Source organism: Mustela erminea, chromosome 6 (assembly GCF_009829155.1).
Source record: "Mustela erminea isolate mMusErm1 chromosome 6, mMusErm1.Pri, whole genome shotgun sequence".
In the NCBI taxonomy this organism is placed as follows: Eukaryota; Metazoa; Chordata; class Mammalia; order Carnivora; family Mustelidae; genus Mustela; species Mustela erminea.
The window spans coordinates 129,288,669-129,308,964 of record NC_045619.1 but is presented as its reverse complement, the minus strand read 5'-3'; the positions used below and the strand labels follow the sequence as shown (position 1 = coordinate 129,308,964).

The 20,296-nt window shown below is 37.8% G+C and overlaps 1 protein-coding gene across 6 annotated transcripts in view; it reads right to left on the bottom strand.

Annotated features, from left to right (window-relative positions):
• MYO3A (myosin IIIA) overlaps positions 1–20,296 on the bottom strand; it is a 232,247-nt gene that overhangs the window by 159,046 nt on the left and 52,905 nt on the right. For all 6 annotated transcript variants that reach the window (XM_032349656.1, XM_032349658.1, XM_032349659.1 and 3 more), the window contains exons 7-10: positions 16,783–16,859; positions 13,374–13,519; positions 10,794–10,859; positions 7,846–8,001 (exon numbers count right to left, since the gene is read on the bottom strand). In XM_032349656.1, the coding sequence (XP_032205547.1) occupies positions 7,846–8,001; positions 10,794–10,859; positions 13,374–13,519; positions 16,783–16,859 (445 nt within the window). The remainder of the gene's footprint in view (positions 1–7,845; positions 8,002–10,793; positions 10,860–13,373; positions 13,520–16,782; positions 16,860–20,296) is intronic.

The window sequence follows — 20,296 nt, the reverse complement described above, 5'->3', positions numbered from 1 at the left end:
TAAAACATAAGCCCCCAGGTGCACAGGCTATATACGCTTCAGCCATCAGCTCCCACATGGTAGCATGCGGTCCGGGTCTTTACACAATGGCCTCAATAAACACTGAGACAACATCGGCATTATCTCAATTCATGATTTCCATGGTAGCAAGGATTTTATCACCATTGGTGTTGGGTTGAATGGGGCCATAAGAAATGTAGCCATCCTCTGGACTAAACACAGAAAGTAGGAAAGAAGAATACTTCAAAATAATCCCTAGATTTCTGGTTGGCATAAGGAATTGAGCAGTGGTGCCATTAATAAGAAAGGGACCAAAGAACTAATTTTGGGTGGGACAGTGTAAATTCAATTTTGGACATGTTCATTTTGAAGTGTCTTTGAAATATTCATGTGGAGATGGGAATCAAAAAGAATGGTTATTGTAAGAGCAGCCAGGATAAGCATTTTAAAAGCCCCACATATTAAGGGATATGAATAAATGTTCCAAAGGGTACATAATTCTCACAAAGACATAGTTACAGCCATTAGAAAAAATTATCATGCCCAGAAAACAGAATAAAATAGAATCATGCATTGTAGCACACTGAAAAAACCCTATTATTACTTCCTACTGATTTTTCTGGTTTTTTTTCTTTCTTTTTTTTCTGTAAAATCAGAATCCCATTCAACTGAATTTTCATGACATAAAGTCTTAAACCTAAATAAAGAATTGAGAGCTTGAACCAAGGCTTTCAGTCCTGAAGAGTTGGAAAACTTAGTTTGTCTTTCATTTGTTAATCCTTCCAGATCTGTCTCAAAGTTGCCTTATATCCTGGTTTGAAAACCATATATGCTGGGACAAGTGGGGTGATTTTAAGACCACCACAAATACAGCCATTATTTTTGGCCTAAGAAATAGCTATGTTTGAGTTACTTAATTCTTACAAACATTCCTTTTTGCTTCTATAAAATATAACCAAACAACAATTTATACACATCAAAGTTAATCACCACTAGCATATCAAGGGTATCGAGCAAAATACTAAAGTTATTTTGCTTTGTATATAAAGCAAAAGAAAATGTTAAAGGTAACATGTTAATAATATAAACACCACAAAACGAAAATTTTTAAAAGACTGATTGATTGATTGATAGTTAGCAAGTGGGAAAAGAGGCAGAGGGAGAGAATTTTCAAGCAGACTCTCCACTGAGCTTGGAGCTTAATGTGGGACTTGATCCCAGGACCCATGAGATCTCAACCCATGAGATCATGACCTGAGCCAAAACCAAGAGTTGGAAGCTCAACTGATTGAGCCACCCAGGCGCCCCACAAAATGAAATCCTGGTTTGGGATTTATCATTCAACTATGTACTTGGGTAGGTTTTGCCTTTATTTATAAGGAATGAACATCAGACCTTAAATAACACTTTTAGGTAAAGGTTCAAGATACATAAAAGAAAGAATTTCAGGAACCTGTTTGCATATTCCACATAATTTATTGCTTTAGTATCTCAAAATAGCTTTCCTTTGTGGGAAGAAATTCCAAGATGGTTGCAAGAAAGGATTCTGCCTCATACAGATATCAGAAGTAAGGGAGAAGCAAGGGCTTCTCACTGCATTTTCTTCACCTACAACATGGATTTGTCACCTAAGAATGGGAACCAGATAGTCTTGTATGGCACTTAGAGTCTTGAGGGAGTGACAAAGCTCAAGGTCAGTTTACAAATATTTTGAGGTGGTTGTGGCATTTCAGAAATCAGTGTTGCTGCAGGACTTGGAACAGGGAGGGTGGGTGTCAGTGGTGGCTTCTTAGAAGCAGCTCTTGGGGAGGCTATTTGAGGCTTCCTTTGCTTCCAGCATAAGCCTGGCACTCTGCCTTCCTCTCAATTCTCTGAGCCATCCAGCATTTTTCACTCAATTGCTTTTCTTCTTAAATTGGGCTGGATTGTTTTTAGTCAAGAAAGCTTAATAGTACATTTCAATTACAAATGACTTTATCTATTGCCATGAAATCAGGCAACTGAATACAATACTGGATTCAGGAGCCAAACTTTTCCTTTTTAAAGATTTTATTTATTTTTCATTTGAGAGAGGGAGAATTGAGAGAATGAGTAGGAGGAGGGGCAGAGGGAGAGGCAGAGTACCTGTGGAGCGGGGAACCCAATGTGGGACTACATCCCAGGACCCGGAGATCATGACCCGAGCTGAAGGCGGACGCTTCTCCGACTGAGCCTCCCCGGCGCCCAAGCCAAACTTTTCTTTTAAAATATTTTACAATTAAAAGTTCTCACTGATTCAGTCTGCATTGTAACACTGTCAATTTAACTCCTGTGAAAATGCATTTCCATGGTTTGAGAGTTAGTCATGGAAGCAATTGCTGCTTCTGTGCATCTCAATTCCTCAGACTAGTTGAGTAAGTTATGTGAGTGACTTGTTATAGTCAGGCCTTGACTCAAAAAAGAAAGTTCTTGTATCCATCCCACAGTGCCTTCTAACACTGCCCACTGCCCGTTATTGGGAAATTTAAAGTACTCAGTTTGTATTCAATTTATCATAGGACAGTCTTCTTTAAAACCAAATTAGGATTTTTTAAAAAAATTATCCGACCAAGTACATATATCAACCCAATTTCAAAATTTCAATATCACATACAAAAAAAATGTCACCTTTGAGTTAGCTATGTTGATTTAGTACAGTCAGATTTTGGATCAACTTTACCAGTGCTGGGAACTGTACCAAATCAAATAATTCTGCCTGATTTTGAAGACTACTTTTTCCCAAGGTGTTGCAAGTGGCTCCCTGCAGTGTCTCTTCTTTTGCCTGAATATGTTTCACACTTTGGAACTAGTATAAAAGTGCTGAGAGCAGGAAAATACTTCCTCCTCCTACGACCTCAGACTAAGATCTGTGGCCAAAAGTGTGCTGTACATTAATGATCCAAACTCTACTCTTACCCCTTCCAAATATACACTTGTGAAAGATAAAATATTTTTTAAAATATTTTTTAAGTTGAATTAAAATGACAAAGACCTTCTCCAAAACAAGATGAACATGACAGTGGACCTAAAAAGTCAGACACACCCTGGGAAGGAGGGCAGAAACCACAGGCTGACACAAAGTCCAGGACTAGAAAAAGGCAGAAAAGGCGAGGACAGTAAAAGCAATGAAACACCCCACTCACAGTGAAGGCCCTGACCTAGGCTGGAAGCTGAATGTGGGAAGGGTTGTCTCTTACCTGAAAGAGAACACCGAAAAAATTCTGCATCTTCTTTCTTTTTTGGACCCAAGTACCTGTGATGGCAAGACCAAGCACACACTGGGTCTACTTCCTACTGTTTCCATGACCAGATCTGCAATATCCTCAAAGTGCTATTGAGCAGAAAGACTCCTGAAGCCATATTATGGCTAAGGCAAAACTTTCAAAATAGGAGAAGAGAATGCAGAAGAAAAGAAAAAGCAGAGCAAACCGCCCCCCCCTCTCCCCAGTTCCAGGCAGGAGAGCAAATCAAAATTCTAAACCCCAGAAGGAAACCAAATATTAAGGAAGCAAATAAACTCAATAATCAAGACAATTCACCCTGGTTGGAATATAAATAAAAAAAAAAATGACTGTTAAAGAGTCTACAGAGAAAAAGAAAAGAATTACATTCGCACACACACAAAATAAATTAGCCAGATATGAACAGCCAGATATAAAGACAGAAATGAATAAGGAACGTTTACAAAAAGTAAGAGACCGTAGAAATGAAAAATACAGCTGTTGACAGAAATATCAGCCTGAAAAAAAAGTTTACAGGGTAACTCTAGACTAGTCCTATTCTAAGGATTAATGAATTGAGAAACAATTTTAAACAAATCATCCAAAATACAGCAGAGGATTGATAAAGGAAAGACAAACATAAAGGAGAAAGCATAAGACACATAAGGTATATTGGGACATTGCATTATTTATCTCTTAGAAAATAAAAAGAATAAGAGAAGATCAACATTTAATGGAATAATGCCTGAAAATTTTCCACAATTCTGAGTGAAACAGAAGTTCTCACATTGAAAACATATTCTGAATTCTTAACAAGATAAACAAGAATCAATTTTGTGACTCAGAAACACAAGTGTTGAATCTAAAGTGGTGCCCAATGTAGAGTTGTTTTCAATAATTTTTTTCTTTGTTTTTATCTCTGGAACTTAGAGCAACAGACTTAGAATCTAAATATTGTTTAATTCAACCATTTTTACAATGTCTGAATGCTGGGAGACAATTATCCATGGGTCTCTCTCGTTTCTGCATGTCTTATATTAGCTTTGTTTCCAGACTGTATTTCCAAGAATGCTTGTATAGCAAATGGTGGAAATTAGAGTTAATGTCTCTCTCCATGACAGATGGAAGTTGTTTGCTTAACAAAATAGTAAAGATAATGTCTGCTCCAGGACAAAGATTGGGCAGGTTCACTAGCCCTTCCCTTTTCAAAGATTAGAGTTTCCCAAGCTCAGGGTCCCTACACTATCTGGCAAACCTACTGTATACACCAATCTATCCAGGTCATTCCACATCAGCACTAGGATTTGTGGGACAAGAATAACCATCATGGATATAAAACTTATGTTCCTGGCTTAACAAGAATAGTAAGGTCCTTTGTCTCTGATCCTGGAGTCTCATATCTTCTGCCAATATGCTTGTAACTGGCAGGTCAACTATTAGCTTGCAAATAAGGTAAAATCTCAAATTTTCCATAGTTCTTGAGCACCCAACACGATGCTGGTACACTTCAATTTCTGTTCATTTTGTTTGTTTGCTTGTTGTTTGTCCACTTGCTCTGGGAAGTATGGGATTGTGGCTGACTATGGAACTATAGTCACAAAAAGAAGGAAGGAAGGACATGTGTGAGCCCAGGGCCATCTCCTCACTGTAAACTACACACCTCCTTCCTTCTTCTCTGTAATTCATTCCACTCACAACGTAATGTTCCCTCACTACAGGTATATGAGTTCTGTTTCTCTAGCAAGGCTGTAAACTCATATAGGCAAGGCCTAACCTCCAGAGACGTCTACTATCATTACTCTGTTTACTCATGTGAATAAAGCCTGGGTTTAGGGACCAGGATTTGAATTCCTGCTAGGTCATTCATTGCCTGTGTTGCCTTGTAGAAGTTAATTAGCCTCTGTAAACTTTGGTTCTTCTCAGCCGTGAAAATGGAGTGTCCTATATCAGGGATGTTACAAAATCACATGAGATAATATAAAATCCTAACAATGTCTGGCACAGAGTTAGGCATTAAACAAATAGGAATGAAACACGTGACCCCGACAGGAATTCAAATAGAATCACCTTTTAAGTCATGCACCATTTTCTTTTTTTTTTTTAAGACTTTATTTATTTATTTGACAAACAGAGATCAGAAGTAGGCAGAGAGCCAGATAGAGAGAGAGGAAGAAGCAGGCTCCCAGCTGAGCAGAGAGCCTGATGCGGGGCTCGATCCCAGAACCCTGGGATCATGACCTGAGCCGAAAGCAGAGGCTTAATCCACTGAGCCACCCAGGCGCCCCCATGCACCATTTTCCACTCACTTCTCCTCACTTAGCCCTTAAATAATGATATGCTCCTTAAATGAAACTAATAGAATTCTCAAGAATAAACTGAAACTACAAAAGACTACCCTTTGACTTAGCACTGTGTCTAGGAACTTATCTTAAGGAAATAATAAGGGATTCATGTGCAACTCTGTTCATTACAATGTTACTTATCAGAGACAGAAACAATTAGTAACAACCTAAATATCTAATAATAAGGGATTATTTAAATCAATCATTGAAAAGTCATACAAGGTAATGCTGGCAGTATTTAAAAAATCTGTCATAGAATAATATGAATGACATGGAGTTAATGACATGGCTATTCACTCTTCAGTGGGAAAAAGCAGGCTCCAACACATAGATCAATGGAAGAGGATAGAGAGCCCAGAAATAAACCTACCCTTATATGGTCAATTAATCTGAAAAAGGAGGCAAGAGTATACAATGGGATAAAGACAGTTTCTTCAATGGTATTAGGAAACTTGGGCAGCTACGTGTAAAAGAATGAAACTGGACTACTTTCTTACACAAAAATAAAGCCAAGATGGATTAAAGACCTAAATGTGAGACCTGAAACCATAAAACTAAAAGATAACACAGGCAGTATTCTCTTGGACATTGGTTTGGACATTGGCCTGGACATTGGCCTTAGCAACATTATTTATGGGCATGTTTCTTCAGCCAAGGAAAACAAAAGCAGAAATAAATGATTAGGACTACATCAAAATAAAAACCTTTGCACGACAAAGGAGACCACTAACAAAATGAAAAAGCAACCTACTGAATGGGAAAAGATATATGCAAATGATATATCCAATAAGGGATTTAATATCCAAAATATATAAATAAATTTTACAACCCAACATTAACAAATAATCTGATTAAAAATGGAAGAAGACACAAATAGACATTTTCCCAAAGATATACAGATGACCAACAGACACGCAAAGATGTTCAAGATCCCTATTCATCAGGGAAATGCAAATCAAAACCACAATAAGATATCACCTCATACCCGTCAGAATGGCTAGTATCAAAAAGACAAGAAATAATGTGTTGGTGAGGATGTGGAAAAAAGGGAATGTTCACACACCGTTGGTAAGAATGTAAACTGGTGTAGTTACTCTGCAAAACAGTATGGAGATTCCTCAAAAAATTTAAAATAGCAATACCATACAATCCAGTCATTCCACTAATAGCTATTTACCCAAATAAAATGAAAAACTAATTTAAAAAGATATATGCACCCATGTGTTCACTGTGCCACCATTTACAATAGTCAAGATATGGAAGCAACCCAAGTGTCTATGGAAAGGTGAATGGGTAAAGAAGATATAGCATAACTATATAATGGAATATTACTCAACTATAAAAGGAATGAGATCTTGCCATTTGAAAAACATGGATGGACCTAGAAGGTATATGCTAAGTAAAACAATCCAACAGAGAAAGACAAATATCATCTCATTTCACTTACATGTGGAATCTAAAAAAACAAAACAAACAAATAAACAAAAATCCCCAAACAGTCTCATAAATACAGAGAACAAACTGGTGGTCGTCAGACGGGATACAGTATGGGGGATGGGTGAAATAGGTGATGGGGATTACTAAGGGAAAAAAAAAAAAAGCAGGTTCCAGGACACATATAAATAGTATTCTAATTTTTAAACAACGTATATCCATCCATAAGATACTAGAAGGTTATAGATTAAAATTATATACTTGATTCATTTTGTTGTATACTTCTCTGTATCAACTTAGTTCCTTGAGATAAACATATATACTATCTATAATAAGTAAAAGGCATATTCAATATTACATAAACTATACATAGTAGATTATTAGAAACCCAAATAGGAAGTAGGAGTAATGATATTTAAAATATTTCTGAACAGAGTTCAACTGGAAAAAAATGATACCAAGAAATAATACTTACCAGAAAGTCTTTACAGGTTTATGTCTCTTTTTAAGTCTCAAATATAAGATACCTTAACTTTATAGAAGATCAGAAAACATAAGAAAATGTATGCCAACACTAATCATCTACTAAAGTTTACGTTCTTTATTCTGATGAAGTTGTTTAGAAAATGCTGCAAGCAACGTTACCAATATCGGGATGCAACTCAACACGTGAATTCACTTTTCATGCAAGTATCCCCTTATCTTAGAACCCACAGTGCACTAATTTAAATGAGTTCTTTTTTTTTTACCTTCAGCACTATCGCATTATAAAACTGTGCAGTGTCATTAGGTGATGTTTGGACTTTGTGAATGAAGATGTTATTCGATACCTGGCCTTTTCTGTGCCTCCCATGCCTTGATGAATACCGATGAATTCCATGAGCTGTTTTTGCAACACCACGTCTTTGCCCTCGATTTGAGTAATGAATTTATGCTGTAAAAGATCTGACACTGTTGGGCGCTTTTCATAATCTTTAGTCAAGCACCTGCACTGGCCAAAAAAAAAAAAAAAAAAAAAAAAGAGAGAGAGAGAGCAAGAGAGAAGGAAAGAAAGATGTAATTACTAGACAAGTTCGAGTTTTGATGTTATTATTCATACTGCTAACAACTAGTGTAACACAAGAGAGCAATGCTCCTCACAGTGTTCATCCTGAGACCTGAGAGGCATGTCTCAGAGCATGTTAACCTGCAATATGGCGGAACGCGTGTTTGTGAACGGGGACACGTCTGGGAGCAAGACCACGTAGCCTTCCCAACTGCCGACTAAACATGGCCCCCTTGGGCAAGCATGCTGGCATAGTGGTGAGGAAATGCAATCTCCCCTGCAGGCCGCTTTACAAGCCAGCAGTTAAAGAATGAAGGATTGAAGTCATTACAGTTTGAAAGCTTATCTAAAATTAAAACAAACTTTTCTGTTTCCCTCCCCTAATTCCTTTAAAGGCTTCTCAGTTGATCTATTTCTTTTCTACGTGATAAAACTGCTAAACTAATGTGCAGGGGATGTTTAAAATCCACATCGGTGCACATCTTTGGGGGTCAAGATTGTAGCATGAGAAAGGATAAAGTTAGTGAGGACACTTGAAACAGCATCACAGGAGGGACAGTTGAACAAGTAGGACATTGAATCATCCATGACAGCTGGCTTCAAATATCTGGAAGAGAGATTAGACTAGCTTTCAGTGGTCACAAGAGACAAAGAACCCAGGATCGATTTGTGGAATTAGGAGAGAAAGAGATCTGAAGGCAGTGTATGGAAGAACTTTTCAACAGGGAGGCTTCTCAAAGTTACAACGGGCTGCACTGGGTAGGATCACCTTGATTAGGGATGAGGACATCTTGATGGGATGGCCACCCAGTGCACATGCTGGGGAAGGATTTATGCCCCGGATACGACTTGGACTGTGTCAACCTCCAGGACCCTTCCCACCCTGGGATTCAGAGGATCTGTGCTTGTGAAACAACTGATCAGTGCTGGGCTGGCACTTGGTGACATAGAAAAAAAAAGAAAGAAAAAAAAAGAAAGAGGAAGAAGGAGCCATGCCTTGACTTGGGCCGTGGCATTTCTAATCTGTACTGTCACTCCTCCTGGGATGATGATTTGGTCATTTACCTTCCTGGGCTTAACCAGTAACATATTTCGCAAGGATGGTAAAATACACTAAGGAACCAGGGTGATGATGTCTGAGCATTAAGAATAAGTGCTCTTCGAGATCATTTAGTTTAACAGAATGTATCCTTTTCTGACATCTGGAGCTCTTGGTCAATGGATTGAGTGTAGTCACATATGTGACTCTTTTCTCCAAGTAAAAGTGTATCAAAGAGCTGGTATGTACCAGGCACTCTGCAGGATGGAGGCGTTACAGGGACAAATAAGTCATATCCGGTGCCCTGAAGTTCCTGTCTGGAGCTGTTCCTCATGGAAGAGGAGCAAAACGCAGCGAGAGCACACAGGGCAGAATGCTAACTAGCTGCCGGGAGGAAGTCGGGAAATGTTTCCTAGAGGTGAAACCGTGTGGAATGTGTCAAAGCCACAAGTTCCACTGAAGATCTGTGTGGAAGGACCGCAGACGTGGGGCACGATTAGGAATTGTCGGAGCCCTTCAAAGTTCTCAGTGATTCTCCTAGAAGACGCGTAAGGTCTGACTACACTTCATCAAATCTTCTGTACTGCACGGTCCGTACTCAGTAACAGATGCTCATGTGAAAACTGGGGAACGAAATGTGACTATCAGTCCCCAGTGTGACTATCATACCCCTTAACTCTAAGCCTTTTGTCTTTACAGGAATAAGAGAATAAGCAGATACTCTTGGTAGAAACACCAATGACTCTATTACGGGTATGACTGGGTCCTCCACTTTCTTTGCCCTTTCTACATTTTCTAAGTAGTGTCCGACACACATAATCTTTTTTGGATGGGGGGGGGGAGTTTATTTATTTATTTGAGAGACAGAGAGCATGAGCAGGGTGAACAGCAGAGAGAGAAGCAGACTCCGGGCTAAGCTGGGAGCCCAACCTGGGGCTTGATCCCAGGGTCCTGGGATCATGACCTGAGCCAAAGACAGACACTTAACCAACTGAGCCACCTAGATGCCCTGACACATGTAATCTTAATGTCCCCTGTCTCCCATTTACAACTTGGAGTCATCCCTTACCTTATTTATCAATATTATTGTTGTTTATGGTGAGGACGTAATAAAATTGTGATAAGAGGTTTGTGGGGCAGATAGTCAGAAACTGTTGACTCATATCTTCCAGTCGATTGCCCAGAGGCACTGCCCCTGTGCTAAATATTTGTCAAATTAAAATGTTCACTGAATTTGAAATAATAAGCATTTTATCAAATAATTATCTGATTCAGTGACTGCAATGAAAATTCCGACTGTGAAGGGAATGAGTGATGCAGATAAACAAAGGGTTAAAAATAGTGGACTGAACCAACGGTGGGTGAGTAGGTGGGAGATGGGAGGGTGTGACTTGCAAAAAGCAGGTAGATGGAAGGATGTGTTTATGGACCATGAAGCAACCTCAGAGGCATAGCTATCTTTAAGCACATGAACATGACCCTGAGATCATTATTTGAGCAATAATGGATCCACTGAATGTTCAGAAGACAGTACAAATGTTGGTTTTGTAGACAATAGTGGACACCCTCTGGGGCTGTTCAATAGATAAGAAATAAGGAGGAGATTCAGAAGTGTTGTAAAAGGCACATTTCCAAGTTCTAGCAGGATGGTATCTCTTGTTTTTTTTTAAAAAAAAGACTCTGTTGTTACTCACTTGCTAATGAAGTCATTGAATTCTGCTGACCATATCTCAGGCTGCCTTAGTTTGGGGGGTGGATTCCTGGAAAAAATAAGAACCAAGGTTGGATTGTGCACATTGGTCAGTCGGTGCAGAGTCAGAGCTGAACAGACTAGAGCATGAGTGCTATTGGGGGTTCTGCCAGGCATAAATCAAGCATGATCACAATTTTCTGATTCAAAGACAGATGATTAGTTATTAAGCATTCTTCGTATAAAATGACAGCTTCCTTGTTTCTCAGCGAGCACTTAATATATGACCCAATTTTTCGGATAATTTTTTTTCTTTTAAGGAATCTTTTCCCTTTTACCTGAGTGCCCTAGGGGGAAACATCTAAACTTGGCAAAATAGAAACAGCGAATACTGGGGAATTTTAAAATTTTTATTATTTTATTTTAACTTGAGTCCTGCAGAAGTCTCTGAGGAATGGCCAGGGCACACAGAGGTGACCTGAAAGGTGGATCATTTAGAGTACAAGGGACACCGTAGCAGACACGAGCAGAGTAGAATGCCTTTAGTAGGAGTTGTTCTGTTGCTGCTGGAAACAATGTTATAGAAGTAAGGAACTGGAAAGTATGATTAGCTGGAAAGCTCTGAATGCCACTTAAAATATTTCATTATTAGTTGCCTTTATTTTAAGGCCAAACAAATCTTGTTCTTCTTTGACATGTTCATGAATATGAAGGCACATCCCTTGGAAATGAGGCTGATCTAACTCCGTCATCAAGAAGCACTGATCAACCATGATGACTGAATTTGCTGAAATACTGCTTTCCACTAATCCTAACGGCGCTTTGTTTTCATTAGTGGGATGGAAACACTTTGTCTTCAGTTCTGCATTACTCCTTAAATAGCTTATAATGAAATTAGTGTACAGTTTATACAGGCTCATTAAAGAAAAGTGCAGCCACTCATCTACCCTAGATCATGCCTCGAGCTCTTTGTACAAGTCTTAGAACTATCTGAAGATTGCTGATTTGCACATTAAAAGAAGTCATTCTCTTCCCCAAGAGTCTTGCTTTGCTTCTTGTCCTCCTGAAAATTTCCCAAGATTTACTGGCTTGCTTGGAGTACAACAAAGTTTTGATGATTTTAGAACATTCAGAATGGGCTAACTTTTCAGAGTCCTTATTTTTTTTTCCTCATTATTTCTATAGCTCATGTTCTAAGACCTCCATGCTAGAGATATAATGGTGGCAGAAGTTGGAGGAAGTAAGTAAGAGGATGCAACTTCCAGAAACATCAGTGTTGTCATCCCTTGTCCACCCAAGGTCATCAACAAGAATCACTGCATCCAGCTAACTCTGGTAGTTTAAACCATAAATAAAAGGGCTCAGGAAGTGTAGTGCTTCATGCCGACACTAAGAGTTAGGAAATGTATATATTTTTTTCTGTTTTCCTCATATTTAATGAAATTTCTTAGACTTGGCATAGGTTTCCTATTCTTTTTTGTAATCTTATTTCCCCACTTACCAACCAAACAGCATATTTTATAAATAACTAGACCTGGGATTTACTCAGAAATTATTATGTAAAGGATGATAAAGTCATGATAATTTAAAACATAGGTATCAGAAAGGAAGTTCAAAGATAAAGTGAAAAATGCATTCAAAATCTTTGGTCTTCTACTGATTTAAATACGTGCCAAATATTCTAAATAGACCCCTTTTGACATGAATGTAACATACTGACATTATTTCTTTAGAACTGGAGACTCTTCCCAGGGCTTTGAATATATGGTCCTAAGTGCTATAGGCATTAAGATGACAAAATTTGTCTGAAAAAAGTATATAACTTATCACTTCACCACTCCCCTGGGTGTGCATTCTACTGGGACTATGTACCAGGCATAATCCTTAAAACAGTCCTCAAAAGGGAACACATATATAATAAAAATAGGCAGTCTTTTCAAATCAGTGTTCTGAAATGTCTAGGAACTAACCAAAACATATATAAAATAATATTTAATTAGTAATAGGATAGACACAGGAACGTTTGTCAATATATCCACTGAAGGGAAAGGTCTACACAGAGAGGAAAGTGCTTTCATGACTCCAAAGGGATTATTCTAAATTTACTGTTTTATATGAATACACTCAAATATTAACATTTAAAGTCTTTGCTATTATATCAGTAAATTTTGTGTATTGTTTTATTAATGATATCATTTTAAACCTCCAAAGAAAAGTCTTAGAAAGTAGTTAAAAAAAAAATCACTGGATTGATAGAGTGAAGCAAAGCCAATCACTGTGGCACTGACAGTGGCCCTGGGCCTTACTGACAAATTTGGGAGTAGATAAAGAGTGGGAGGAACTGCTGCTCTCAGAGCTCAAATCCCTGCAAAAGGAAGACATACCAAGTATCTAGAGAAAGCTCTTACTTAGATCAAGGAAATGAAACCACTGAATACATACAGTATTTCAGAAGAGGCAGAAGATATCCCAGACCACTGTGCTCCCACTTTGCTAAAATACATTGACTATTTCCCTGATGAGCACCAGCTGAAGGGAGAAAGATGGGCTACAGACACCGTACCCCCCATGTTAGTCCTCTGACCTTGGAATTTTGAAGAGTGCCCTCATGGGATGCAGGTCGGCTAGCGGAGGCTCTCCATCCCCTAGCTCGATGGCCGTGATCCCCAGGGACCAGGTGTCACACCTGGCATCATAAGTGGTATCCAGTTGCTGTTCACATGCAATCACCTAGCAGAAAATGCAAAAAATAGATAAATAAATAAACAAAAACAAAAACAAACCAGGGTGAAGTTTGTGATTTTAGCAAACACTGTAGCAAAAGTAAGCATGAAAGTCCCAAGTTTTATATGAAAAATTCATGTGACAAATATTTACAAGTTTTAGTCCTAATAGTCCCAAAGTGAAAACAAGCCAAATGTCCATCAACTGGTGGTAGGTAAACAAAATACTGTGCATATATTATTCAGCCATCAAAAGGAGCAAACCATTGATGTATGCTACAACATGTGTAAACACTAAGAGAAATAAGTCAGACACAAAGGCCACATATTGTTATGATTCCATTTATATGACACATCCAGAAGAGGCAATTCCATAGACAAAAAGCAGATTAGTCAATGTGTAGTGTAGGACAGCTTGGGAGAAAATGGGGAGTGACTGCTAATGAGTAAGGGGTTTCTTTTAGGGGGAAAGAAAATGCTCTAAAATTAGATTGTGATGATGGTTGCACAACCCTGTAAACATACAGTTAACAATCATTAAACTGTACATATCAAATGAGTTAATTCTATGGTAGATGAATTATATCTCTACAAAGCTGTTTAAAATAAAAAACACATTCAGATGAATTTTCTCTTCTTTTGGGTCTCTTGGTCTTCCTTAGTATAAAAACGTATTTTGCCCCACCAACTTTTTTTGTTGTTGTTATTTTATGACGTCATGTATGTGGTCTAGGAATAGCTCGCCAAAGGCTTGGGTGAATTTATGCTCCAATTTGTCTAAAAAATCCTTAGCTTATGCTTTCCTAGTGTTATTGTAAATACTATTCCCTTTTTCTTGGCAAAGTATGGTGGCTTGTAAAAATGACAGGGTCACCTACCATGGTTACTCTTTCCCTAGTCCCTTTCATCCTAAAACATGCATGGACTTTGGTCTCGGAAGGATGGCTTTATGTAACCAGCAAATGCTTCCTCTGAATTAGAATTTAATTTAAAAATGTCAGTAGAGAATTCCACTGTTCAACTGATAAATGAACAATATTGCCTCTGAGGCCCTAAAAACACTGAAATAATTCTATGCCGTTAGTTATGGAGAATATATTTAATTTTATTTATTTAGCTGCTTTCTAATTCTATGAGATTGGTCATTAATAACATAGAGCTGGTGTATAACCCATGACTTCACGAGCTAGAGAGCTGGTTATTCAAAATATATATACTTCAACAATTCTAGATAAGTGGAAATTTATTGAAATACTGCCAATCATTCATGAGTTGGGAAATGTTTATTGCAGAAGAATAAGTACAATATGCACAAAATCTGGAACATGCACATATTTACATGACAGCTTAAAAAGATCACAGTGAGGGCACCTGGGTGGCTCAGTGGATTAAAGCCTCTGTTTTCGTCTCAGGTCATGATCTCAGGGTCCTAGGATCGAGCCCCGTATAGGGCTCTCTGCTCAGCAGGGAGCTTCCTCCTCTCTCTCTCTCTCTCTGCCTGCCTCTCTGCCTACTTGTGATCTCTCTCTGTCAAATAAATAAATAAAATCTTAAAAAAAAAAAAGATCACAGTGAACCTTTCTCTTTTAAGTAACATCCACTGGTTTGTTAAGCAGAAAAGTACTTTCAAACTGTGTTTGTGCTATTGGAGGCTTACTAATAATAAATAATGACTTATCAGTAAAATGACAGTCTGGTAATTGCATATTAAGGAGTGTCAATTTTAATTATTAACTCATTTAATACTCTGGTAATTAAATTTTAGATAGATCAAAATATTTTCTCTTACTTAGACAGTGGTTCCAAGATCCACTAATCAAAATTGCTTTCTTAACTAGAAGAAAACTTAAATACCAAACAAAATCTTTGTTACTATAACATGGAAAATACAAAGCTAGGTTATTGACTATTTAATATTAATCAAGTAATAACACAATTATTACATAGTATAGTATTTATATTATTGTTTTTCTACATTACTAAAATACATAAATAAGCTATACTGTTTAATATTATCCCTATATTTTACTAATTTCCCATTTTAAAATTTTTTTCATAAGCTTTTAAAACACTACTAATAAATCAGAACAAACTGAAGAAACTCACTTCACATTCTCTTACTCAATTTTGATTTTCTTTATATGACCACACTTCCTATTCCTATTCCAAGATGTACACCCTGTTTAAAAATTTTTGAATCCAGGGCACCTGGCTGGCTCAGTTTGTTAAGTGTCACCCTTCGTTTGGCTCAGGTCATGATCTCAGGGTCCCAGGATCAAGCCCTGTACAGGGCTCACTGCTCAGTGGGGAGACTGCTTCTCTCTCTCCCTCTGCCTGCCATTCCCCTGTTTGTGCTGCGCTCTCTCTCTCTCTCTCTCTCTCTCTCTCTGTGTGTGTGTCAAATAAACAAAATCTTTAAAAAAAGCTTTTGAATCCACTGGAATTTTTAAGACTCTAAAGATAATGTAACCTTTCTCCATGTTTTATATTCCATTTACATTTCACTTTTTTGTAAGTACTAATTGAATTAATATTAAAATAGAAACAGCACACAAGGGTTTAATCCCCAAACACATTTCATTCTAAGGCTTTGCAATATTAATGCAGTTTTTGAACCACTTCCCGCCCTTGACTCCCTGGAAAATGGTAAATAAATAGCAGAACATTTCCCAGAGGTTGAAGAGAGAGCTTTCAAACATAAGTGTTCTTTATGGATAAACATAATTAAAAAGATTAAAGGCATTAAGAATGGCTGTGGAGAGAAGATGGGACTCTAGAAAACTTCTTCCCTCAGCAATTTTGGCAGTTCATCCACAACTTCCCAAAGGTAACAGTTTGAAAAGAGTCTATTTAAGCTCAATGTTGTCCCCAAGCAAGACAGGCCCAATGTAGGAACCTGTGATACAGGTTAGTCACCACAAATCTGATCTTAAAGACTAGGAGTTTTCCTAATATTTCTACTATAATATTAATAATATGGATGCATGTTAAGCAATTAAATGCAAATTTAACTTAAAAAATTAAGGCTGCAAGCAGTTTCTCTTTACCTCATCTGATTCATTCATTCACTCCTTCATTTATTCATGAAAATTCATAGTCCATTTACCGAACACCTCCCATGTTCCTTCTCACACACACAAAAACCTTACATAAAAACAACTGACGTTTTCTTCTAGTACCTTCCAAAACACATATGGAGATCGAGTATGCATGAAAAGGAAAGTCAGAAAAGATCAAATATTACATCTGTCCCTCTCAAAACTATCTGACCTCAGGAGCCATCCAAAATGGCGTGCCTACGGAGGTGTTCCGACGGTGCCGAGTGCTGGTGAGCTGTGCAGACACACCTGAAAGAAAGACACAAGACTTCAATTCTTGCATTAATTACTCAGGCAAAGAGACTCCAACGGCAGTATATTTCTTTACAAACTACCATTAAAATTCTGTTCCTTTAAAGCTGCCATGGGACTTGAACTTCATATTAAAGTATTCTAAGTCAGGATTTCCTCATCGCCAAAATACAGAATGGTCCTCTAATTTTCTTTCTCATATCCAACGTCTCTATCCTTAAAGCCCCATTTCAAGTTTTATTCCTCTATGCTGACAGCTGGTCCTGACCATACTAACCTTTATTTTTTTGACCTCCTGTATTTGTAACTACCTGTCTATATTATGTAGTTTGGCATGTTATTTGATAAGATTCCTCCCCTCTCTCCTCCTCCCTTTGCCCACTACCAAATTCTGGTGAGTTTGAGACTTTTTCTATGGTGGTATGCACATAGTGGGTTATTTGTGAATGTGAATAAAATTATTTTCCATCACATGATAAACTTTGGAAAAAATCACACCTATCTAGAAGTTTTAAATTAATGGTATCTATTTAATCCAACAATGGAAATACAATCAGTTCTATTCCTTTAGAGAGATTATAGAAGGAAGGACTGCAATGAAGAGGTATAACCAAAAATTTCAATCATGTCATCCCACTAATTACACCTAGTTAGATATAATCATAATTGACCTTTAAGAAGATTAGGAGGAAAGTCTCTCCTTGCATTTCACATTCCTGTACCTCTGGCCGTCCAGTGCTCTTCCCTTGACCTACTCTGAACTTGATGGGTTACACCCAAACCATGGGCTTCCCTTTCCTGGTTTCCCCATTTTGAAGATTTTATTTTAGAAAGAGAAAGAGTGAGAGCAAGAAGGGGGAGAGGCAGAGAGAGAGAATCTCAAGCAGATTCCATGCTGAGCCTAGAACCCAATGCAGGGCTTGATCTCACAACCCTGAGATCATGACCTGAGCTGAAACCAAGAGTCACGCGCTAAACGGACTAAGTAACCCAGGCATCCCCTGATTGCCCTGTTTTGAAAAGTGTCTCCCAGGTTGTCACATTTATTTTAGGCTCTATTTATCTTACAAGCCAAGTAAAGCAAAGGCATTAATTAAGATTTAAAATTGGATACATTTGATTCTTCCAAGTTGGCATTTGACATTTATCATGAAACTCAAAGGCCATATTCAGCCAAAAGGGTATTTTGGTGGTGGAAATATGCTTAAATATTGGTGGAATATACTTGGGCGTAGGGGTAGGCAGTATGTTTCAGTGCCATATTAACTGCATCTCACAATGACCCAACCTACCTATTCCACCAATGTAAGTATAAATCCTGTCCCAAACAGAACTTTCATCTATGGCCTTCAAATTCTGTCTTTGAAAAAGTTAATCTTTCGACAGAAAAAAATATCCTCACTAAATAATTTTTCAAATTCAAGGGAGATGATCTAATCTGTGCATGAAGATTGTCTCTTAAATATTTTCTAACAGTCTCCCTGAAGAAAGAGCATCATTGCTTAACAGCATATTTCTCCAGAATACACCCCCTACCTCCACCTCTACACCAGGCATTTTAACCTTTAGAAAAATTAAATTTAAATCTAAACATTTCATATTGTCTTTTTCTATAAATTAAAAGAAGTGATTAAGCTCAGATTTTATGAGACCATCAGAATATTGTAATTTATCTACATAAGTGGGAAAAGCACATGGATTTTTTTTTTTTGAGATTTTATTTATTTGAGAGAGAGAGAGAAAGAGAGCAATGCGAGGGCAGAGTGAAAGGGACAAGCAAATGCCCTGCTGAGCATCGAGCCAGATGTATTCTGATCCCGGGACCCTGGGAACAGGACCAGAGCCGAAGCCAGATGCTTAACCAACTGAGCCCCCCCGGTGCCCTGCAAATGGATGTTAAAATCGATTCAATTTAAAACTGATTCTAAATTTACTGAGATTTATTCTAAGGTATCTATCTATCTAAATTTACATTTTACTTGATCCTGTTGTACATTTTGTCTCAATTTCTTAAAGAAAGTTTAAAAATTCAAATGTCATTTAACTGAAATGTAAAGGGAAAGAAAAAAAAAACAACCCACAACCAAGTAATAAAAAAAAAAGAAAAATCAAAAGTTTTGCTCCAGGCAGGAAAATGACCTTTTAGAGTAATCATGTGATATATTTATTCTCTTTTGGAATATGAAGAAAAGATTATGTCACTAGGGTTGACATTTCTCAGCAAGTAGTCATGTCCTGGTGTCTGAATTTATAACCATGGATGTTTGGAAAGGACCTTCCTGCCACACTCCACAGGAAGTAAACACATGTGGAAAGATACTAGAAAAAGGTTTTTTAGGGTATCATATGTGACCCAAGGTAGTCCATTCAGATTCTTTTTCTTGGAAACGTGAATCTTGAGTGGTGTGGACTCTCAGGGAGGAGGTAACTAGAGCAGAGTCATCCAATGGCAGGACTTGAAGGTCCAAGTGACGCTGCCCCTGAGGACAAGGGCTGCCATGGCCCTTCCTAGGAGGCCAGATGGCCCAGCTTCTTCTCCCTTGACCTTGTAAGCCTGTCGGTGTTGTTTTCAGTATCCTTGCCTCAGCTGGTCAGAGTTAGTTTCTGTTGCTCACAAGCAAGGAACTCTAGCTAATGTAAGACCCAAATGATTTTACACACAAAGGAGCAAATTAATAAGAGTAATAGTCAGTAATAGGTTTACAAAGTCTACGAGTTATTAGGTTTTAGAAGTGATATTAGTCTCATAGTATTGATATGATATGATATGATATGATTGATATGATATGATATTACATTTATATGCTACTATGAGATTAAAATTTTTCTAGGACAGCGTTTGGCCTCCAAACTCTTTAATCACACATCCCAAAGAAGAAGAAACTCATAAGCAAACATACAAATATAGATATGGCTACAGATATTCTCCATATATTTACTATTATATTAACTTATGCATTCTGAAGCACATAAAGATAATTTTAAAGGATGAGATTAAATAATAACTGTATTACGACTGTGTCATAATTAGTATGGGTATTTTTTCTGTACCCCCATGATGTCTTATAAGCATGCTGGCATTGACACCCCCTTCAAAGACCACTGGTAAGAATGTGGGCTAATGAATTAGTGTTCTTGGGGTCTCACATATCATTAAGTGGCTTTTGGGATCCTGCACAAAGAATGTTTTACACCTGATTCCCATACAGGAAAAAGATACTGTAAAACTATAAACAAGAAAACTGTAGCCCAGAATGTGAAGAAGAAAAACAAAAAGTCTCAAGAAAGTGAAAAAGCAACAATGCCTCTAGGTAGAATAAAAAACCTGTGGGTCGGGGCACTTGGGTGGCTCAGTTGGTTAAGCATGTGCCTTCAGCTCAGGTCATGATCTTGGGGTTCTGGGACTGAGCCCTACATCAGGCTCCCTGCTCAGC